We start from the raw sequence: 24,394 nt of genomic DNA, 5'->3' as shown, positions 1-24,394 counted from the left end.
AGGGAGATCAACTTGCAGGTTACCAGGGGGGACTCTCCTCCAGTGACTTGGCTCGAATCAACCAATTGTCCAAATACGGGTGTACTAGGATCCCATCCTCTCTCAATTCTGCAGCAAATACCACCATTACCTTGAAAAAAGTCCTGGGAGCGGTGGCCAGACCAAAAGGCAGTGCCCGAAACCGATAATGGCATCGCAGAACTGTGCGCTGCAGAAAGTGCTCTAGTCAAATGGGAATGTGAAGATACACTTCAGACAGGTCCAAAGAGATCAGAAATTCCAACTGTATGGCCATCATCATCTAGCACAATGTCTCCATGCAAAAATGTGTCAACCGCAGGTGACAGTTGATGACTTTGAGATCCAGGATGGGACAAAAGGGTTCTTCTTTCTTGGCCACAATGAAATAAATTGAATATCTCTTAAGATGTGGGCACCGGAATCACAATCCTCAGACTGAGGAACCTTGTCAGTCTTTCCTCCACTGCCTGCTTCTTCTGCAGGGAATGGCAGGGAGAGACCACGAACACGTCCCAAGGACCCATTGATCAGATGAGATCGCAACCCATCTCTGACAGAAGAGAGAGATGCGTCCTCCTATCTCCTGCTCCTGGGGGTGGGTCGGAAAACCTTCGCTGGGAGGCTCGGGAGGATCCACTACCTGAGCCCGTGCCCCTTCTGGGCTGTCTAGGACAAAAGGACTGAAGCCTGCCAAAAGGTCAAGCCTTCTGAAAGATCACTCCTCTATAGGGTCAAAAACATTTGGATCCCCCTAACACGACCTCTCATGCATGGCATCTGCTTCTTATACTCCGGTAATCATGAAACAGATGATTCGCCACTTACTGGCTAGTTTCTCCAACTCGCTCCTAAACAACTGCCATTTGGATGCCCAATTTTCCAGTCTCACAAGGTCTTCCTGCAATTTATCACAATCTGCTTGTGATTTAACTACTCTGAACTATTTTCTGTCATCTGCAAATTTGATTATCTCACTCGTCATATTTCTTTTCAGATCATTTATAAATATATTGAAAAGTAAGGGTCTCAATACAGATCCCTGAGGCACTCTACTGTCTACTCCCTTCCACTGAGAAAATTGTCCATTTAATCCTATGTGTATAGAAGACCTGAGTTCCAGGGGCGAGCTAAGGCGTCCTTGGCTAACTGGTTTCTCTATTTGTGCAGAGAGCAGAATCTGTCCACTTTGTGATTCAGCTCGGATGCAAAAAGGTCCATTGTTGGCTGACCCCAATGTTAGAATATCCTGGTTGCTACTAAAGGATCCAGGGACCACTCGTGGGGTTGGAACTGACGACTGAGGCGATCTGCAACTACATTGTGTCTGCTTGCCAGATAAGTGGCCCGGAGAAAGATGGAATGTGTCAGGGCCCACTCCCAAATTTGTGCAGCTTCTTGGCAAAGGAGATAAGAACTCGTACCTCCTTGGTTTGTTCAGGTACCACACGGCAACCGTGTTGTCTGTTTGTATTAGAACAGTCTTGTGTGAAAGGCAGTCCTTGAACGCATGGAGCGCATAATGTTTAGCTCGAAGCTCCAAGAAATTGATTTGGAAAGTTGCTTCGAGTTTTGTCCAAGTACCTTGAGTCTGAAGACTTTCGATATGTGCTCCCCAACCCAAGGTGGATGCATCTGTAGTTAAGGTTACTTGTGCAACTGGCTGCTGGAAAGGTAGGCATGCGAGCAAATTGTTCGTGTTCGCCCACCAGAGGAGAGATGAATGTAACTGGTGTGATATTTGAAATGGAGATGACAGTGGTTGAATGGCTTGGAACCACTGAGATCTGAATGTCCATTGCATTATTCTCATGGCTAATCTGGCCATAGGAGTGACATGGACTGTGGAAGCTATGTCACCAAGCAGATTGAGGAACTGATGGGTCGTCGCTGTTCGCTTTGTGCGCAGAAAATTTGCTAAAGTGGAAAGTGTCTCTGTGCGGTCTTTTGGAAGGAAGGTTTTGGATACGGTGGTGTTCAATTCTGCTCCGATGAACTGAAGGTGGCGAGATGGTACAAGATGGGAATTTTGGTAGTTTATTAGACATCCCAACGAGTGAAGCAGATTGATTGTGCGCTTGAGCGAGTTGAGAGCTCCTTGTCTCGATTGGCTTTTGATGAGCCAGTCGTCTAGATAAGGAAATACATGTATGCTTTCCTTGCGTAGATGGTCCGCTGCTACTGCTAAGCATTTTGTGACGACTCGGGGTGCTAAGGCAAGTCCGAATGGCTTTTACCCGGTATTGAAAGTGTTGATGACCTACCAGGAAACGCAGGAACTTGAGATGGGAGGAAAATATTGGAATGTGAGCATAAGCGTCTTGAAGATCCAGAGAATACAGCCAATCTCCTGTCTGAAGAAGGGGAAGCATGGTGCCTAAGGATGGTGCCTAAGTTCAGGATACCATCCTGAACTTTTCTTTCCGTAGAAATTTGTTGAGTTTCGGAGGTCTAAGATGGGACATAGGCCTCCTGATTTCTTTGGAATGAGAAAATAGCGGGAGTAGAATCCTCTGCCCTGCTGAGATGGAGGAACAGGTTCCACGGCCCTGGCTCTCAGGAGGGTGGACAATTCTGTCTGCAGAAGAGTGGAATGATCTTTGTGTAGCCAAAGCGAACTTGGTGGAGAGTGGTTGGGTACTGTGAGAAAATCCAAATAGTAACCTTCTGTTATAATGGATAGTACCTGTTGATCTGTTGTGATGTTGGACCAAGTGGGTAGAAAGAAGGAGATCCGACATCCCACTGGTAGATCCGGGATCAGGATGGTGGAATGGCTGCTGTCCTCTGGCAGGCTTTCAAAATCCCGCTGCTGGGCCTGTCTGAGGAGGCGGCTGAGGCCTAGGTGCCCTTGGTTGCCTGGATTGACCTCTCTGGGATGGTCTAGATGCCCTACCACGAGGTGCTGGGGGGATAGTATCTTCGGGGTCTGTAATATGGATTCCTGGTGTCCTTTCTGGCTGTGCGCCATGCAGAAGAGGGTGTCTCTGTTGGAACAGCAGAGAGTTGGCGCAGAGTTTCAGAATGTTCTTTTAGCTGCGCCACAGCATCTTGTACCTTTCCTCCAAAGAGGTTGTCTCCAGCACAAGGCAGGTCTGCCAATTTTTCTTGAATCTCAGGCCTGAGGTCAAAAGCTTTTAGCCAAGCCCATCTGTGGGCACTAATCCCTGTTGCCGCCATTCTGAAAGATGTTTCAAAGCTGACATAAGCTGCATGGACTTCGTGTTTACCAGCCTCTAGGCCTTTATAAATGATGTTATTAAAGGAATCTTGGTGTTGCTGAGGTAGAGATTCAGACAACTCCTGCATTTGCTTCCATAAATAGCTCTGGTATTGAGTCATATATAACTGATATGATGCAATTCTGGAGACAAGCATGGAACTTTGGAACATTTTTTGGCCAAGAGTATCCAGGAATTTCTGTTCCTTGCCAGGAGGCATAGACGAGTGTGGCAGATTCTTTCTGACTTCTTTTGGGCAGACTCTACCACTACAGACTGGTGTGGGAGTTGTGGTTTTTGAAAACCTGGTATATGCTGAACCAGGTATATGGTGGAATAGAACAAGGGTACTCCCACAGTCTAGGCTGAAGATCAACGAGGACTTCGACAGGTACTACAAGAACTTCTTTAGGAGGATCTACAAATTGTAAATCCTCCAGGGTTTTCTGTCTCGTGTCCTCTTCTGCTACCAACTGGAAAGGAATGGTAACTGCCATCTCGTTTACAAAATTTGAAAAGGAGATGTCCTCCGGTGGGGATTTCCTCCTTTCTTCAGGTGGGGATGGGTCCGATAATATATCCTCCGATGAAGAATCGGTGTCTCCTTCAACCCAGGTATCTGATGAAGGATGCCATGAAGGAGTAGAGTGAGAAATGAAAAGTGGCATCGGAGGAATCGATGGTTTCATCGGTGGCATCAATGGTGGAAGTAATGGAACCGATGGAGAAATCTGGAACTTCGGATGCAAAATCCCCGACAGACCTGGTACTGGTTCAGGTATCGAGGAATCCCCCGAGGCATGATCTTCCCTGGGATTGGGAATCGGAGTCTTCATTCCCGATGGCAACAGTTGCATCGGGAGGGCACCGATGAGGGCATCGAACTTAGCGACTATCGGTATGAATAGCAATAGGTCTGGCGTCGGTATCTGTGTAAGCATCGGTGCAGGTGATGGTATGGGTGATGGAATCGGTGCCGGCATCGGCATCGAAGGTTGAATGTCTCGTACAGCGTCCTTTACTGCCTGGTGGATGAAACCGTCCAGTTCCTCCCGTATAGCTGGTGAGGTCAGAGCAGCTATAGGGAGTGGCAGAGAAGGTGGAACCAGCTCTACCATAGATCCCTGTGGTGGCGCGGTACCCGGCACCAATATAGGTGGGAATTGACTTGGACTGAGAGGCATCGAGGGCATCGATGGCTTTTCTAGTCGAGACCTTTTCGGTGACAGTTCGCTGATAGAGGGTGCTCCGGAAATTGATTCAACATCGGGGGTAGAGGTACGTTGATGGCGGTGGCAATGTTTTTTGCAATGCTCAGTGCCCTTTTTCTCGAGCACCGAGGTCGATTTTATCGATGTCTGAGATGAACAGTCACCACCTTCCATCAGGACGAAGTTTGGTTCTAATAACTAATTTTTTTGCTGCTCCAGCCGGAGACCACTGTGTCAATGTCAATGGAAGTAATTGTATATGGAAGAGATGTTCCATCTTCTCAAGGCGTGGTCGTCTGCCATTGGCCGTCATTTTGGCACATTGTGGGCATGTGGATATGTTATGTCCTTCACCCAAACACAAAACACACTCAACATGCGGGTTTGTGATGGACATGGTGCGAGGGCAATTCGGACATTTTTTAAAACCGGTTGCCATTTTGAAGGCCGGACAGCCGTCGATGGCCTTCTGACAAGAAAAAAGTGTGAAACGGTGTCGATCAAAGAAAAAATGAGTACTCACCGATCAGTGGAGAAAGGGAGACCCCTATTAAGGGGATTAAATTTGAGAATTTTGAACTTTTTCCGTGAGGAAAATTAGTATATGAAACAATCACACAGGGCTCCTTCACCACGAGGCTAACTGCAGTGTGGAAAAAAGAAGACTGAAGGGAGACCCCTGTGGCTCGAGGGATCATGGCATGCTGGGCATGCTCAGTGGGCTGAGTGTGCCAGTCAAAAGTTTCTAGAAACTTTGACAGAAAGTTTTCCGCGATAGGGCTCTGTCCAGTGACATCAACCATATGTGAGGACTATCATCCTGCTTGTTCTGGGATAACCCTATGCTCTCAGCCTGAGGGGGCTGAGGCATGAGTGCGAAGCCTCTTTGCCTTTTTCAAGGCCGATTCCACCACCACTGATTGGTGAGGGAGCTGTCAGCGTTCGAACCCGGTGGTAGCATGGACAAGATAAACTGCATTCGTCTTGAAGTTCACCGAAGGAACATAGAAACATAGAAATGACGACAGAAGAAGGCTAAATGGCCCAACCAGTCTGCCCAGCAAGTTTCGCACTTTTTTCTCATACTTATCTGTTACTCTTGGCTCTTAGTAACCTTTTGGTTCTATTTCCCTTCCACCCCCACCATTAATGTAGAGAGCAGTGTTGGAGCTGCATCTAAGTGAAATATCTAGCTTAATTAGTTAGGGGTAGTAACTGCTGCAATAAGCAAGCTACACCCATGCTTATTTGTTTACCCAGATTATGTAATTCAGTCCTTGTTGGTTGTTGTCTGTATATAGATCCACGTTTCTTCATTCCCCCTGCTGTTGAAGCAGAGAGCTATGCTGGATATGCATTGAAAGTGAAGTATCAGGCTTATTTGGTTTGGGGTAGTAACCGCTGTAACAAGCAAGCTACTCCCTGCTTTTTTGTGAATGCAAATCCTTTTTTCCACATTTCCTCTTGCCGTTGAAGCTTAGAGCAATGTTGGAGACGCATTAACCATGTGTGTGTTTATTGAATAAGGGTATTATCTCCAGGAAATAGCTGTCATTCCCGCGAGCCACCCACTCTTCATTCACGTCCTCTAGACTTTATGGATCCACAGTGTTTATCCCACGCCTCTTTGAAGTCCTTCACAGTTCTGGTCTTCACCACTTCCTCCAGAGATGGGGTGCTCCCAGAGTCAGGCTACCAGCTCCTTAAAGATGTCATGGACTAGGACAGCCACCACCTCCTTCGGGGAATCCAAGAATTGGTGAGGGAGCTGTCGGCGCTTGAACCCGGTGGGAGCCTGGACCAGATAAACTGCATTCATTTGTGGTTCACCGAAGGAACAGAGATGGGGTGCTCCCAGAGTCAGGCTACCAGCTCCTTAAAAATGTCATGGACTGGGACAGTCACCACCTCCTTCGGGGCATCTAGGAATTGCAAGAACTTCAGCATCTTGTGCCGAGAGTCCTGCTCCATTAACAGCTGGAAAGGCACCAGACTCCGCCATGGTTTTAGCGAACCCAGCAAAGTACAGATCCTCTGGGGGGGATTTCTGCCGCTCCTCCGAAAGAGAGAGTTCATCCTTTGTGGAGAAACGGATGCTTCCCCTTCCCAGGGATCATAAGGGGCCTCTCCCTCACTTTGCATATCCAGAGATGCGCCCTAAGCATCGAGCAGGCTCCGTCGGAACTGAAGAGGGAACCAAAGGCACCGGAAGAGCTTGGGAGCAGTATGAGTGCTGACGGATCCATTGGCTTCGGAAACGCCGGGGATACCAATGGTACCAAGAGCATCGGTCCTGATGTCCCCAGGAGAGCTAAAAGGTGGTGAGGCACTGCCTATCCCAATGGCCCTTCCTCATCTGAGGAATCGCTCACTGGAATGGGAACTGGAGGCGGCTGTGAAGGGGCATGGGGCATTGGAGTCGACTGTGTCGGCAAGACACCAAGCAGAATATCCAGCTGCTCCAGGAGAGGTGCAAGCACCACTGGAGTCGGCTCCTGTGGCGGTGGCGGTCCCGGTGGAACCAGAAGCTCGATGCCCTGCAGGACCCGGCCACCCACCAACCACACACACCTCTCCAATTCCTCCTCAAAAGCTGCTGAGGATAAAATGGCTTGAAGAAGAGGAGGCAGCAGAATTGGAGTGTCCCCCGAGTCATGAGGAGACACCGAACCCTCCACCAGTGCCGGTGGAGGCAGCCGAAAGTCCTCAGAAGGACTGGAGGGAGTCACTTCCTCCACACGAGACCGCTTCGCGGGAGGCACTGATGTGGTCATTGCCTGCCCGTGGTCTGACTTGGAGAAAGATGAGTGGTGGCAATGTTTCCTCAATTTCTCCCGATGCTCACCTCTGTCTTTACTTGGAACCGACGGCGACATAGAAGAGCCTGACCTAGAATGGGAAGACATCGAATGCGCTCGGTCCCCTGCCCACATCAGGACTGAGGAGCGGCAGCAGAGGTGAACCCGAGGGGGTTGAGGCTGGGAATTTCTTCCCGAGCAGGGTAGAAGTCCCAGACACAAATGATGGATCCGAACATTTAGGGCCGAACAGCTTCTTCATCTTGTCCAAGCATGCCTGATGGCCCCTGGGGGTCATCTGGGCACAGAGATCACAACCTCGGACATTGTGTGATGCCCCCAGGCAGTGTACACAGAGCTCATGGGGCTCTGTGATGGACATAGTCCGGGGGACTGGGGGCACTGGAGAAAGCCAGAGATGCCATAGCAAAGAACACGGCACGTGGTTGATGGACAGTGGCCACCTGGGGGTGACACTGTCAGCGATAAGGAAAAACCCCAAAAAACGCAGAGGGACCCAATGCGACACTGGTGATGAAAAAACTGCAAAAAAGCAAAGTAACAAGTGCAAGTTCCACGACCACGAGGCGAAAGCTTCGCGGAAAGGAAGAGACTGAAGAGGGACCCTGCGTGGACGCGTGGTTAGCAGCATGCTCAGGGTGCCAATCAAAGTTTCTAGAAACTTTGACAGAAGTTTACCGTGCCGGACTGCATCTAATGATGTCACCCATGTGTGAAGACTACCATCCTGCTTGTCCTTGGAGAATATGTTTGTTTATAAAATTTTCGAGGCCTCCATCTGAACTAGCCTCGATACATGGATCTAAACTTAAATACCTTTCAAACCTGTCTCTTACAACCATTGTTTGAGTGATTTTTTGTTCATGGATTTAAATTCTCTCTCTCGAATAATGAATACCTGTTAAAGTGCTTTTGATGATGAAAAGTGCTCTTGATGTAAGCCATCCCTCCCAATGCAGCCTTGGCAAAACATGGTCCCCGTGTCGGGGGACTGAGTTATGACTAAACTTCACTTCTGGATTAAAATTGCTACGTTTATACTATAAGGAAGATTAAGTTTGTAACTTATTTAGCTCAGCTGTATTTACATCAATTTATTAATCTTTTGCTTGCTAACAGACTAAGATTTTTCGCAGCACATATTTGCCTCTATCAATTTGATTGCTAAGTGTGCTTTTGTGCTTCTTTCTACAATAGTTGTGGTATTTTCTCAAATGAAGCAAGACATGAAACATTATGTGGAATCCTGACCCACCTGTGTGATGCATAAGAGCTCTTGGGCTCACCCTTGGGGGTTGTTACAGCTATTGCCAGCCTTCAAGAAACCCTGGACCCACTTGGCCACTGACTTTGTCACTGACTTTCCTCTCTCAAATGGTTACATCACTATCAGGTCAATACAGTAAAGTGCGGCCGTGGTTACCCTGCTTCTAACCCGCCTTTTACTCACAATTTGGCCGCGTTAGCCCAACCCACCATTCATTATCCCCTTTAACCCATTCTTACCGCCTCTTTAAATCAACGCGTAACCCCTTCCGCCCGCGGCATGTATATTAGATGTAAACGATCGGATTAGCTATTCCCCCCCATTCAGTAACGCGCACCCCGACTATCGCCTTTTTAACCTGGAGTTTAGCCGCGCGTTTAACCTGCTCATTTACCGCCTACCCCTACCCCTGCGTTAGAGGCAGGGATAAGGGTAGACGGCAAACTTTCCCCCAAAAGGAAACCTAAAAACCTAAAATCCCCTCCTCCCGAAGCTACTCGACATGTTATCAACTTACTTTTTGTTGCTTTCAGCCCCTTCAACCTTCTCTGCCGTCCTCCGGAGGGGGCAGCCGGCGGCGAAAGCGACTTGCAGCGGTCCCCCCCGCGAAGGTCCCGGTTCTCCTGGGAGCCAGCTCGACTTCTGGCTGACAGCTACCCCCCCCCCCCCCCCCAAAAGACTGCTGAGTTACGGCCTTGGAAGCGAAGCGAAACGTACTTTCATGGGCTTGAACGCCCAAATTGACGGGCGCTCAAGCCAATGAAAGCACAGGGATGGGCGGGCGTGACGCACGCCGTGACGTCACGCACGCCCGTCCATGTGCCGCAACTGGCTGACTCACCCCAGGATGCTACTAAACTCCTCAACAGAGGCACCATGATGCCAACAACCCACTCTCCTCCTGCAGGCCTCCCTAGGTGTGCTCACAGCACACTGCCACTTAAAGGCTCCGCAGTCAGAAACAGGACTGTTGGCACACTCTGATGGTGTCACGCGGCTGGATATATAAAACACAGCTGCGCTCTTAAGCCTTGCCTCAGCAATAGGTCCTCCTTCTTATTTGCAGTGCTTATTGCGCCAGCATTTCTGATCCTTCCTACCTACTGACTCTTGATCCTGCTGTGTCCTGCTTCCAAGCCTTGTCTTGTTCCAGTCCCTTGCCTATCTACCTGGTATTGTCGCTTGCTACAGATCTGGACTACTCACTTGTCGGCCTGCCTGCCTGCCATGACTCTAGGCTTGCTCCTAGTAATTGTCCATCTGCTGCCCATCCTGACCTTGGCCCAGCCCCAGACTCTCTTGCCCTGTACACCCTGGGGGACTCTCACCTAAATCCTATCGGCCCCTGGAACCCAAAGGCTCAACTTGCAGAGAATGGGACTGGTATATGTGAAGCTCCAGTATTGTCCCAGTCAAGGGTGTGTTCACCAGCTGTCAGCGTGGGCCTAGTGGGTTTGCCTACCAGGCTGTATCAAACATGCTACAGAACAAGGGTCCACTATCCTTACAATGGACCTTCAGAGAATTTAGGGTCAACTTCTTGTGCAAGCCTTTTTGCAAGAAATTGAAAATGGTGGAAATATTAGCTCACCAGGTGAAATCACCCCCTCTTTGCAGGAAAGTTCAAATAGATGCCAGATGTGAAATCCAAAGAACTGCAAGATTTATGAGGCAGCATGGTTTTACCAGAAGAAGATCCGGTCATATGAATCTGATCAATTCCTTTGATTAGGTGACCAGAGAGTTGGATAAATGGAGGGCACTAGATGTAGTGTACTTCAATTTCAATAAGGCCTCTGATATGGATCTGCATAGACGACTTCTAAATAATCTGAGCGCCCTTGGTTTGAGCCCTAGAGTGACTGACTGGGTTAGAAACTGGTTGAATGGGAGGTGATAAAGGTTGTGGTAAATTGGATATATTCCAAGGAAGGGGATTTTACTAGTAGTGTGCCTCAGAGATCTCTCCTTGGACCGGTTCTTTTGAACACTTTCATGAGCAACACTGTGGAAGCATGGTTGGGAAAGGTCTATCTTTTTGCCGATGATAACACAATCTGCAACAGGGTAAACAGCCAGGTAGGTGTGCAAACATGAAGAAGGATCTATGAAGCTTGAGGAACGGTCTAGAGCCCAACAGCTAACGTTTAATGCTAAAAAATACAGAGTTATGCATGTAGACTGTAAAACTCTAAGGGAGAGGTACAGTATTGGGGGTGAAATTCTTCTAAGTGCAAAAGTAGAACAGGATCTGAGGGTGATTGTATCTGATGATCTTAAGGTGGCCAAACAAGTGGATTAAAAGCCAGAATTTGGAGACTGCATCTTCAAAAGGATATAAATCGGTTGGAGTCAATCCAGAGGATGGCTTCTAAAATGATCAGTGGTCTTTGTTCTAAAGCATATGAGGATAGACTTAAGGATCTAAAAGTATGAGAGGGGAGACATGATAGACACATTTAAATACCTCTAAAGTTTCCATGCACAGGAGGCGAGCCTCTTTCGATGGTAAAGATGGCTCTAGAACAAGAAGGGTATAGAATGAGGATGAAAAGGGATGGACTGAAATATTTCTTTATACAGAAGTTAGTGGATGCATAGAACAGCCTCGCAGTGGAGGTGGTGAAGAGAAAGACAGTATCCAAATTCAAGAAAGCATGGGATACACACAGGGGATCTCTGGGAGAGAGTGATAGGAATTGTAAAGCTATATTACTTGGGCGGATAGACAGACTATATTGGTCATGCAATTTTTTTCTGTCATCACGTTTCTATATTTCACTGTACAAAGGTCTTCCAAAAAAGGTCATTCGCCTACTACAGTTATTACAGAAGTCTGCTACATGACTGATAGAAGGAAGCAACCTCACGACCATATCACACCTCTGCAAACTTTATTGATTACCAGACTCCTAAAGAACCAAATTCAAAACCCTATCACTAATTTCCAAGATTGAAGAGGTGACTGACCTATCTGCTTCAGTGAGAGGCTAATCTTACATACGCCCTTCAAATTGCACTTGGAGCCTCCATACCAACTCAATCGACAACAGAATTAAAAGAACAGATACCCGCAACCAATTTTTCGTGGGAGCAGCATCTGCCCTATGGAACTCTTTCCCTGAAGATTATTCCCATTTCAGAAAGCAAATAAAAGCCTGGCTCTTCTGCCAGGCCTTTAAATGCTAAACCTACAACTTTCCCTTCATTAGAAAACTAAACTGACTAACAAAATGCATTACGCCACCTCAAGTGCCTTGAAAATACTGCTACGATCATATATTCTTGGCGAAAGTGTTATTTATTGTAAATATATTTCAAGGCAGTCACTAGTATTCTGCCAAGCTGTTACTCAGGCTTAGCCAGTGCTGTTGATTTATTTAAGTTTAGTCGTTAGTTTATACCTTAATATGGTTGAGCTGCTAATGATATCTGATTTTATACTGCCACCCTAAAATATTATACCCTAATGATTGTATGCTGTTATTCTAATTTACTCTACACCTACTTTGAGTGAATTTTTATTAAAAAAGGTGGATAATACATCCAAATATTAAACAAATACTTAAGTATTTGGCTTATATAGGAAGAGGATATCACAGAAAAGAGGAAAAATACTGGAGGTTACATATGATGGTTCTGTCGGGTCTTGAACCAGCAGCCTTCTGGACAAAGGCTGGGAGCCCAGCCTCCTGCACCATAGGATGACAATAGTAAATTTGGATTATACAAAGGCAGAGATCTGGTGTTAAGCTTGATGCAAGCACCACATTGAACCCTTGGGCTTGAAAATAGGATCTTTATAAATAATATTTTATTCCCAGCAATGTAAAAGAAGCTTAACTGTGTTGTGTGTGATCCTTGAAGTAAGTTAGAGTAAAATGCCACAAGAAGCTGTTGAGTTATATGTGGAAGTGACTCTGGACACCTTGTCCTTAGAACTGGACTTGCTGCAAGATTCTATCTTGTCATATTTGGACTTATAACAAGTAAACTATGATCTGACTTGATCCTTGTCCCACAGAAATGTATAGTTTATGTTTACATTTTCTAAGAATAAATCCTGTGTTAAACCAGCAAAAATATGGTCTCAGTAACTCAGGCTATGAACCACATGCATATAATAAATGAATCAAGAATGTTTAGACCCTACTCTGTATCCAAATGAAAATATAAACAGAGATACTCTTAGAGTAAACATTCAGATATCCAAGCTTATTTTACAAATCTGAAACAAAGTAATGTAATTTGCTTGCTATAAATAAATAAATGTATGTAATGGCAAGCAAGACTACCAATTTTCGCTTCTTAAAGGTTACATGCACTGCCTCAGAGGTTATAAATGGCAAACGGATAGCTCCTGGAGCCATAAACTACAGTAACAATTATATAAAATGAATTTTGAAGTATTTAAAAATTGGACTTAATGACCTATTTTAACAGCCACTATAAATGTGCCTCCATTTCATTCTTTTCCTTTCACTTAGTAACACTGTCAAAGTACATCAATTTTATTTTGAGCACACTATTCTAGCACTACTTTATTAAAGCAGGAGACAAAATAATGTACAGAAAATTACAGTACAGAGACATTCTTCCGAAGCAACTGAAACAGTTCTGCTTACCTGGAACATCTATTAATCTCTTATAGACATTCAAGAAAGCTGCCTCTGCTTCTTTGCTTCTCTTACTCAATGCATCAATCTAAACAAGAAAAGCAAAGCTTAGTCTTGCTAATAAAATATTTTGAAACCATACATCACATGCATTTCTTTTACATTATATTGTATTGTATTTATTTGTACATCACCTTCAGCATGATTGAGAAAGGAGGTTTAAAACATGATTTAGTTAGGAGAGAAAAATCAAATTCTCCAGGAAAAGGATAGGCAATCCTAATGGGCTTTGGCATTTGAATAGCATATATTGGTGGTACTCAATTCACTCCTCAGAGACTGCATAATAAGAGACAAATACAGTCTGACATGCAAAAATGTACTTGTTCCCAATTATAACCAATGCAAACTTGAATACTGAAGCAAAATTAACTTGATTTTATGTTTACAAAGTTAATTATTGTTCAACAAATTTGTCACAAGAGCTTATCTGTATATAGTATTATGTTGAAATGATCTTTTTTTTTTTTTTAAAGTTATCTACCCAGTGGTTCTAAATCTGATCCTTAGGGACTGCCTGACCAGTCTGGTTTTCAGGATAATCCTAATGAATATGCATGAGATATATTTGCCTACATCAGATGCTGTGCATGCAAATGTATCTCATACATATTTATTAGAGGAATTCTGAAAACCAGACTTCTTGAAAATTTCAGTAAATTACTTACTACTTCTGAATTTATCAACATGCTGAATTCTAAATATAGCAGAGTTGCTTACCTGTAACAGGTGTTCTCCTAGGGCAGTACAATGTTAGTCCTCACACATGGGTGACATCATCGGATGGAGCCTGGTATGGAAAACTTATGTCAAAGTTTCTGGAACTTGGACTAGGCATACTGAGCAGCCCTGCATGCCACTATACCATGCATCCATACAGGGTCCCTCTTCAGTCTTATAACATAGAATTATAATAAATTAAAAATATAAGGAGAAACCCAACTCCGTGGAGTGGCAGGCAGGTTTTGTGAGGACTAACATCCCGCAGTCCTAGGAGAACACCTGTTACAGGTAAGCAACTCTGCTTTCTCCTAGGACAAGCAGGATGGTAATCTTCACCCATGGGTGAATCCCCTAGCTACAGGCTACTTCCAAACACAAAAGGGACCAACTGACATCAAGCTGGTGCCAACGAGCACAACAACCACAGTGTTGTTGGTAATAGAGGGGGAAGACAGCCTGAACCCAAACAATAGGCCCTAGGCAGGGAGAATTGGTTTTACGCCTCAAAGAGATTCCTGAGGACAGACTGGCCAAACCTACTGTCATATCAGCCATCTTTATCCAGACAATAATGGGATGTGAATGTGTGGAGAGAACTCCAAGTCACAGCCTTGCAGATCTCCTCCACGGGAACTGCTCGCAAGTGGGCCACCGATGTTGCTACTCTTCCAGCTTTCTTAAATCCCTTATCATTCTTTCTACTCCTTCAGGCATGTCCACTCTATTGCAGATCTTAGTATCATCTGCAAATAGACAAATTTTACCTTCTATCCCCTTCTGCAATATTACTCACAAAGATATTGAAAAAAACCAGTCCCAAAACCCAACCCTGTGGCACCCCACTTCAACACAGTTTTCTCTTCAAAGTAGGTTCCATTTACCATTACACTCTGTCTCCTATCAGTCAACCAGTTTGTAATCCATGCCACCACCTTGGCACTCACTAACAAGCTTCTCATTTTATTCTCAAGCTTCCTGTGTGGACCGTATTAAAAGCTTTGCTGAAATCAAGTAGATCACATTGGGCACTCTTCCCTGATACAATTCTCTAGTCATACAATCAAAACAATCAATCAGATTTGTCTGACAGGACCTTCCTCTGGTGAATCCATGCTGCCTCAGATCCAGCAACCCACCAGATTGTAGATAGCATTATTGGTATTTTATTTTCCTAGCTAACCAAATTACATTCAAAATTATTCTAAAATCATCTAATGCCTGATGCCCCATCACAAACCCTACTTGGCTGCTATAAATCACATTTGACATAAATGCAGAAAGAGGAGAGGCCCGTACCCTCACTAGTATCTTAACATCTGCTGTTAAAAGTGATACTAAATAATAGGATCCATAGCTAGTGGGTTCCTTTCTCCCATTCAGTATCACTGAACTTCTAGACTCTAGCATTGATGAAGATAGATCTTCTTCTTCTCTAGTCAATTTAATATTTTATAAAGCAAAACCATCAAATCTTCAGCAAACACCTCATAAAATTTTGAGCTTATTCCATCTAAACCAGGGGATTTGTTGGGTTTTAAAGTTCTCATGTAATTTAAGATTTCAAACCTAGGAGATTTCTTTACCTAAAATGTGCACTTCCTCTGAACCCAAGACTGGCATATTAACTGATGCTAAAAGTCCTGGATCTCATTTTTAGAACTCATATTGCTGAAATTTATCAACATGCCAATACCAAACTACCCTGCACATTATTTCACCAGAATATATAGGCACTCCATTAGTTCTCCTCTGTATATAGCTGAGATTCCACTATCGGCAAGACCAGATTTGCTGTTATCACACCCCCAGGCAAGAGAAAGCTCACCAAACTTTCAGTGAACCACATTCTTTCCTGTTGAGCTGGCCTATAGCATATCACATTCTGCCAGTTCCTAGCTCTTCTCTCTGGTGCATCTCCTCCCTCTGGCCAACCTGTGCAAGCTTGCTCTTCTCTATAGTGCACCTTTTCCTGACAAAACAGAAAATTATGCCTCATGCAAGGCACATAGTACTTCTGGCAGAGGATAGCATCTTAGATCAGTAACTACTTGTTTAATTAGAAATCCAGCCAGTCTATCAGATCACCAACTTCTCCCTCTCTCTCATGTGCGGCCTGCTTCAATTGATGCATCCCCTAAGGACTCCATTGTGTCTTGGAACCTCATTGTGGTTTTAGCTCAGCTGATGAAAGCTCTCTGAGCTGCTGCGCTCCTGTGCCCTGTAGTACCCTCTCTTCACTACTTACTCCTCATTCACAAAGGTCCTTAAGATAGCAGAATCTAAATACTTAATAGATCTACACTGGCCCAGGTCAGAAGGGACAGTTGAGGGAATGGAAGAGTAGTAAATTCTAGAACCCAAGATTTGGAAAGCTCCTTTTGTGTAAACACAAGTCACATGACACAGCAGTGTTAACCAATGGAAAACATTTATTTTGGAGAAAGAAAATCACTGTGAATATACAAATTGCTAATAAGTTAGAAAAGAATGTGGAAAATAAGATCTGTTGAAAAATATATTTTTTCTGGATATTTACCACATAATTTAAGAGTGAGCTTAAATTAATAAAATGTAAGGTCTGAATGCACAATCTGCAATGTATATTAACTTTGGATCTTTGCTATTTTTAAAGCTCCAGTCATATCATAAGAATTTATATCTGACCACAAAATCACATTTATTCAGCAGCAAACAGAGGAAGGTTTTTAAAAGGTTAACTTCTGAAGTGTCTGGACACTCTCCAGCCTCTGTACAAGAATCAGAGCTAATGCAAGAGCACACAACGGCAACCAGGCTGGCCATGATTAATAGACTGCTGAATGCGCTCCTTTCCACATACACACACTTTTCATTCCCCTTGCTTCCATAGATCATGGACTTATCCTCAAAATATCTGACTGAAATTGAATTTGGCTTCTCTCTCAACCGTTCATTTCCTATGTTATGCAAGGTTATATCCTTTTCTGCATGAACAAAACCAAACCAGCTGCAGCTTTGGAGAAAATGTGTTTTCAATTACAAAGCTGGACTGAATACTGAATTGCAGTTCTGCTAGCCGTCTAATGGAGCTATCACTGAGTGAACCTGTAATAAGTAATCCTATTAATTAAAGCGTTCAGCATTAACACAAGGAACTTTTTGCTCAAGCAAGCAAACTAGTTGGAATATATAGTCTTCATACACCAAAAGTTAATTTGGCAAGCTTCCTTAATTGAATATGTAATTTCTCTAAAATAAATTCTGTGATCAGTTCAACACATTTGAAACAGTGATGATCGAACCAACTCCATAAATTTCATTCAGATTCATGCCATGCTTCTAATGAGGGTTTTATAACATTTATTAAGCATACAGTTATTTCATGGCACAAGAACATTCAAAATTTCAAAATACTGTTTCCTGCACTACATTATCTGTTGAAATACAGCTGAAATATAGCAGAGTTGCTTACCTAGGACAGCAGGATGTTACTTCTCACACATGGGTGACATCATCAAACAGAGCCCGGCATGCCACTTATCCACGCGTCCACATGGAGTCCCACTCCAGTTTCGTAACTTAGAATTACGAAAAAATTAATTAAATATAGGAGAAACCCAACTCTGCGGAGTGGCGGGCGGATTTTGTAATGACTAACATCCTGCTAGCCTAATAGAGCACCTGTTACAGGTAAGCAACTATGCTTTCTCCTAGGACAAGCAGGATGGTAGTCCTCACGCATAGGTGAATCTATAGCTACAGGCTATTCCTGAACAACAAGCAACACCAACAGGCACCCAATCAGGTACCAACGGGCACAAAAACACAGGTGCTGTTGGTAATAGCGGGAAACAGCCTGAACCCAAAAAAAGGGCCCTAGGCAGGAAGAGTTGGGTTCTACAGCTGAAAGATTTCAGAGGACAGACTGACTGAGGCTGCTATCGTGTTGATCATCTCTGTCCAAACAGTAGTGAGCAGCGAAAATGTGGAGGGAACTCTATGTCGCAGTCTTGCAGATCTCAGTCACGGGGAGCGCTCTCAAGTGGACCACCGAAGCCACCATGGCTCTGACAGAATGAGTATTGACATGGCCCCAAAGCTGCAGTCCCACTTGCGCATAGAAGAAGGAAATGCAATCCGCCAACCAGTAAAACAGCGTTTGCTTGGCAAACACAACTCCTAATCTGTTCTTATCAAACAAGATAAAGAGTTATATGGACTGCCTATGGCCTGCTGTCCACTCCAGGTAGAAGATCAAGGCTCTCTTGCAATCCGAACTGTGCAGAGCCTGTTCATCCTGGTGCGAATGAGGCTTGGGAAAAAAGATGGGCAGGAAGATTGACTGGTTTAGACGGAAATCGGTCACCACCTTAGGCAGGAATTCAGGGTGTGTACGCAGAACCACATTATCATGAAAGAACTTTGTGTATGGTGGGTATGTCACCAACGCCTGAAGCTCACTGACCCTGCAAGCAGAAGTAACCGCAATCAAAACCATGACCTTCTAGGTCAGGTACTTCAGATCACAGGTGTGCAGAGGCTCAAAAGGATCCTTCATGAGCCGAGCCAACACCACATTAAGCCTCCATAGGGGAGGCTTCAACTGAAGCAGACCTTGCATAAAATGCCCCACTATTGGTTGCACAGAAATGGGTGAGCCATCCACCCCCTGGTGTTAGGCTCTGATGGCACGTAGATATACACGCTGACGGAGTTGGTCTTCAAGCCAGCTTGATGGTGGAAGGCTTCCTGGAAGCCGGCTGGTGCTCAGCAGGGCCGGCAGGCGCTCAGCAGGGCCTGCAGATGAGTCCGGAGTTTCGGCCTCCTTTTGGAGGTCAGGCAGACCTTGTCTTCCTGGGTGTCGAATTGAACCCCTAGGTATTCCAGCAACTGGGACGGCTGTAGGGAACTCTTGTTTATGTTGACTACCCATCCTAGGCTTTCCAGAAGAGCTATAACTCTGTCGGTTGCCCAGTGGCTCTCCTCCGGTGACTTTGCCCTGATCAGCCAATCGTCCAGGTAGGGATGGACGAGAATTCCTTCCTTCCTGAGTGCTGCCGCCACTACCACTATCACCTTGGTAAAGATCCACGGCGCGGTGGCTAACCCAAAGGGTAAGGCTCGGAACTGGAAGTGCTGATTCAGGACTTTGAAGCGTAAATAGCGCTGGTGATCCTGATGGATTGGAATATGCAAATAGGCTTTTGACAGGTCTAGGGAGGTGAGAAACTCCCCTGGCTGTACTGCATTATTGACAGACCGTAGAGTTTCCATGCGAAAGCTGGGGACCCGTAGGTATCGGTTGACTGACTTGAGGTCCAGGACGGGCCTGAAAGTGCCCTCCTTCTTGGGTACTATGAAATAAATGGAATAATGCCCAGAATTTATCTCCTCTGCAGGCACTGGGATTATGGCTTTTAGTGCCAGGAGCCTCTGTAAGGTCACTTCTAGTGCCGCCTTCTTGAGAGGCGAACAAGGAGATTCCACAAACTTGTCCGGCGGGAGCCAAAGAAAATCCAGGAAATAACCTTCTCGGATGATGGCGAGGACCCACTGGTCCAAAGTAATCTCGACCCACCTGCGGTAGAAAAGGGTTAGCCTGCCCCCTATGGCTGCTACCCCCGGATGGGTCGGCTGATTGTCATTGTGGGTTGCGGCCAGGACCAGAACCCGAGCCGGTTCTCCTCTTGTTGTGCTTAGCCCGAAAGGGCTGGTTCCTGGCCTGAGAATGAGGTGCTTGATAGCGAGCCCTGTAAGGGTTGAAGCGCTGAGAGTTTCTACCTCTGGATGGTCTAGAAAACGAACGCTGGTTCCTCCTCGACCTGTCTTCTGGCAGACGGGGTAATGGAGAGGCACCCCATTTGTTAGCCCAGTTCTCGAGATCGCTGCCGAACAGTAGGGATCCCTTAAAGGGCATTCTTGTGAGGTGCATCTTGGAGGAAGAGTCGGCAGCCCAGTTGCGTAGCCAGAGCTGTCTCCTGGCTGCCACTGAGGATGACACTCCCTTGGCTGCCGTACGGACGAGGTCGGAGGCTGTGTCAGTGAGGAATGCGAGAGCTGATTCCATGTCTTCTCCCGGGGTGTTGTTTCTCGCTTGTGATAAACAGGAACGCATCACCACGGTGCAGCAGGTCACGATTCTTAGGGACATGGCTGCCACCTCAAAAGCTTGTTTCAGAATGGTGTCCATGCGCCGGTCATGTGCATCCTTGAGGGCTGCTCCCCCCTCCACCGGAATTGTTGTGCGCTTCACAATTGCGTTAACTATGGCGTCTACCTTAGGGCACGCCAGCAACTCCTTGGATGCCGGGTCCAGAGGGTACATGCCTGACAAGGCCCGACCCCCTTTGAATGCGGCCTCCGGCGCCGTCCATTCCAGATCAATTAGCTGCTGTGCTGCTTGTAGGAGGGGAAAATGGTGAGCCTTTTGGCGCAGGCCCTCTAACACGGGGTTCATGTGAGGGTCCCCTGGGGTGACCCGGCCCAGGATGGCTAGTTCTGATAGGCATTGTGAGACCAGGCCTGGAAGATCCTCTTTCCGAAAGAAGCGTCTCATGGTCCGATATGGTTCTATCTCTGAGGGAAGTTCTCCCTCCTCGGGGGGTCCTCATCTTCCTCGGAGCAATCCGAATCCCCATACGTGGGGCTTCTGGGTGGCGAGTGGCCGCGCCTAGGTCTCGAGGGTCCAGGGGCCGGATCATCTGGAACAGAAAAGCCCATTCGAGGAGCAGACTGCATCTGGACAAAGGCGTGGATCCCCTTGAATAATTCCACCCAGGAGAGTGAAGCCGGATCTGGCCTTAGGGGCACCAGGTCTCTCGGGTTCCCTGGCTGCTCACTGCGGCCTGCTAAGTCCGGAGTGTTCCCTGAGGAACCGCTGGGCTGGGACCGGTCCTGTCCTGGGACTCCCATGGCCTCCTCACATTGGGCACATAGTGAGTCTGCTTCCTCGCTCTGTGTGGCTCTGAGGTTGCATGCTGAGCAGAGGCTTAGAGCTCTTATGCCTGATTCTGGAGGTGCCAGCTCTGCGGAGGTATGGGCTCTCTGATGCTCCATACGCTTTGCAATATGTATCGCCTACTAGTATGTGCTTATCTTATGAGTGTGCGCTTATCAACCTGCGCTTAGCTGCGTGCACCTATGAACGGGCGTCTCAGGAATGTGCGCCTACCAACAGGCGTCTTATGATCGTGCCCCTATAACGTGCGCCTATCGACAGCGTCTTATGAACGTGCGCCTATCAACGGCGTCTTATGAATGTGCGCCTATAATGTGCGCCTATAATGTGCGCCTATAACGTGCGCCTATCAACGGCGTCTTAGGAGCGTGCGCCTATAACGTGCGCCTATCAACGGCGTCTTAGGAGCGTGCGCCTATCAACGGCATCTTAGTTTTTGGGTACTTGCCAGGTTCTTATGGCCTGGATTGGCCACTGTTGGAAACAGGATGCTGGGCTTGATGGACGCTTGGTCTGACCCAGTATGGCATTTTTCTTATGTTCTTATGTTCTTAACGTGCGCCTATCAAAGGCGTCTTAGGAGCGTGCGCCTATGCTGTGCGCCTAGCAACGGCGTTTTAGAAGCGTGCGCCTATGAATGTGCGCCTATGAACGGCGTCTTATGAATATGCGCCTATGAATGTGCGCCTATGCTATCGGCGTGCGCCTAGCCCGCTTGTGCCTATCCGCGTGCGCTTAGCGACGTGTGCCTATCTCAGTGCGCGCACAGCAACGTGCGGCTAGGTAGTGAAGGCGAGTAGGCAGATAAAATGGCGACCTCCTCGGCGGGCTGCCCCTGAAGCAGGCCCTGCGAATCCTCACTTCCTCGGAGACCACAGTAAAGATGTACGCCTTACCTTGTCTTTGGCGCTTCCCGGCTGCGACCCGGGTGGTCTCTGGCTGCGGGGGGAGAGGGTGAGTACCTTCACCGCCGCGCTCGAAGAAGTGCACCCGCTGCCTCTAGGCCGCTCCCGAACTTGTCTCACTCGGGGGACAAGTCCTCACCGGGACCGAGGCTGCCTCTGCGCCGCGCCCTTCTCACTCGGGAGCTAGGTCCCTGCCGCGAATCGGCCACCGGACCGAGGCTCCTACCTCCGAGGGACCCGGAAGTCAGCTCGGGAAACTCAACTGGGTGAGTGACCGACTGGTATCACCACAGGAGTGCGGGGCTCGTCTTCAGTAGGTTTTCTTCTAGGAATTTAGTCGTTAGAATTTGGAAACACGCTCAGCGAGCGTGAGGTAGCTCCAAACTGCTTTGGAGACGGAAATTACTGAATTGCTACACTTCCTGTGGGGGTATATGTACCCGTGATGACATCAGATCCGTCTCCAACTGCTAGCATGAGCACACTATACCCACTTGTTTTGAGTCCATCTGCTACACGCTAGGAAATCACTATTCATCCCTCATACCGATTTATGGTACATTTTACTGCCTCCTACAGAGTTTTAGTTAATTGTGAGCATGCAGAAATCGGTGTGCTATTAGTTTAACTATAGTAGAGAAGAGAAGTCTCCCATCCCATCCAGGGGGAACCAGTATCAAGATATCCCTTCTCAGATCATCCTTTAATATTCCCTATGACCCCCTCAAGCCTCCCAAAGTCATGTTCCCCTCAGCTCAAGGATCCTCTCTTAAAGTCAAGACACCTTTCCTGAGTTTCCTCGTACCACCTCCCTTCTCCAGTGAGCCCTCCACTATGCTCCACAGGCAGGAGCATCCTTTTTCATATTCTGCCAGTTCCAGCCTAGTTTCTTCCACTTCTATTTTCCATCTAGGTTTATACTTCAATTTTTCACTTCAAAGAGAAGTGTCCAAAGCAGCTAACAGCAAAGCATAATACAATTCATAACACAAAATAAAAATCAATATATCTTATATATCAATATAACCATAAAGCAGAGTTGCTTACCTGTAACAAGTGTTCTCCTAGGACAGAAGGATGTTAGTCCTCACAAGTGGGTGACATCAACAGATGGAGCCTGGCACAGAAAACTTTTGTCAAATTTTCTAGAATTTTGACTGGCTCACAGAGCATGCCCAGCATACCACTACCCACACATGGTCCCTCTTCAGTCTTGTAATATAGAATAAAGAAAAAATAAAATAACAAACAAGGAGAAAATCCAACTCCGTGGGATGGCAGGCCTGTTTCCAGAGGACTAACATCCTGCGGTCCTAGGAGAACCCCTTTACAGATAAGCAACTTTGCTTTCTTCTAGGACAAGCAGGATGGTAGTCCTCACAAGTGGGTGAATGCCTAGCTACAGGCTGCGGGGAACAACAGTCACCCAACCAGGTGCCAACGGGCACAGCAACCAAGGTGCTATTGGCAACACAAGCAATCAGCCTGAACCCGAATAATGGGCCTGAGGCAGGAAGAGAGGTTTTACAGCTGAAAGAGATTTTGCAGGACAGACTGGCCGAAATTGCCATCACAGTGGCCGTCCCTGTCCAGTCAGTAGTGCGAGGCAAAGGTATGGAGGGAACTCCATGTCGCAGCCTTGCAGATCTCGTCCACGGGGACCGCACACAAGTGGGCCACCAAAGTTGCCATGGCTCGGACAGAATAAGCCTTGACATGGCCCCCAAGCTGCAGTCCCACCTGGGCGTAGCAGAAGGAGATGCAATCTGCGACCCAGTTGGACACAGTCTGCCTAGCTACCACAACTCCCAATCTGTTCCTGTCAAAGGAGATAAAATGTTACGTGGACTGTCTATGGCCTCCTGTCTGCTCCAGGTAGAAGGCTAAGGCTCTCTTGGATTCCAAACTGTGTAGAGCCCATTCGCCCTGGTGCAAATGAGGCTTTGGGAAAAAAGGAAAAAAAGGTGGGTGAGACCGCACCTTGAATACTGTGTACAGTTCTGGTCGCCGCATCTCAAAAAAGATATAATTGCGATGGAGAAGGTACAGAGAAGGGCCACCAAAATGATAAGGGGAATGGAACAGCTCCCCTATGAGGAAAGACTAAAGAGGTTAGGACTTTTCAGCTTGGAGAAGAGACGGCTGAGGGGGGATATGATAGAGATGTTTAAGATCACGAGAGGTCTAGAACGGGTAGATGTGAATCGGTTATTTACTCTTTCAGATAATAGAAAGACTAGGGGGCACTCCATGAAGTTAGCATGGGGCACATTTAAAACGAATCGGAGAAAGTTCTTTTTCACTCAACGCACAATTAAACTCTGGAATTTGTTGCCAGAGGATGTGGTTAGTGCAGTTAGTATAGCTGTGTTTAAAAAAGGATTGGATTAGTTCTTGGAGGAGAAGTTCATTACCTGCTATTAAGGTAATGGACTATTAAGTTCACTTAGAGAATAGCCACTGCCATTAGCAATGGTAACATGGAATAGACTTAGTTTTTGGGTACTTGCCAGGTTCTTATGGCCTGGATTGGCCACTGTTGGAAACAGGATGCTGGGCTTGATGAACCCTTGGTCTGAGCCAGTATGGCATTTTCTTATGTTCTTGGATGATTGAC

General features: G+C 46.5%; 1 protein-coding gene across 8 annotated transcripts in view; it reads right to left on the bottom strand.

Annotated features, from left to right (window-relative positions):
• The window catches only part of CUX1 (cut like homeobox 1), a 1,076,531-nt gene that overhangs the window by 617,672 nt on the left and 434,465 nt on the right, over positions 1 to 24,394 (bottom strand). For all 8 annotated transcript variants that reach the window (XM_029612600.1, XM_029612603.1, XM_029612599.1 and 5 more), the window contains exon 4: positions 13,162 to 13,240. In XM_029612600.1, coding sequence (XP_029468460.1) covers positions 13,162 to 13,240 — 79 coding nt within the window. The remainder of the gene's footprint in view (positions 1 to 13,161; positions 13,241 to 24,394) is intronic.

The sequence above is a fragment of the Rhinatrema bivittatum genome, chromosome 8, assembly GCF_901001135.1.
Source record: "Rhinatrema bivittatum chromosome 8, aRhiBiv1.1, whole genome shotgun sequence".
In the NCBI taxonomy this organism is placed as follows: Eukaryota; Metazoa; Chordata; class Amphibia; order Gymnophiona; family Rhinatrematidae; genus Rhinatrema; species Rhinatrema bivittatum.
Note: the sequence above shows the minus strand (reverse complement) of the source record. Positions and strands in the feature narration are given on the sequence as shown.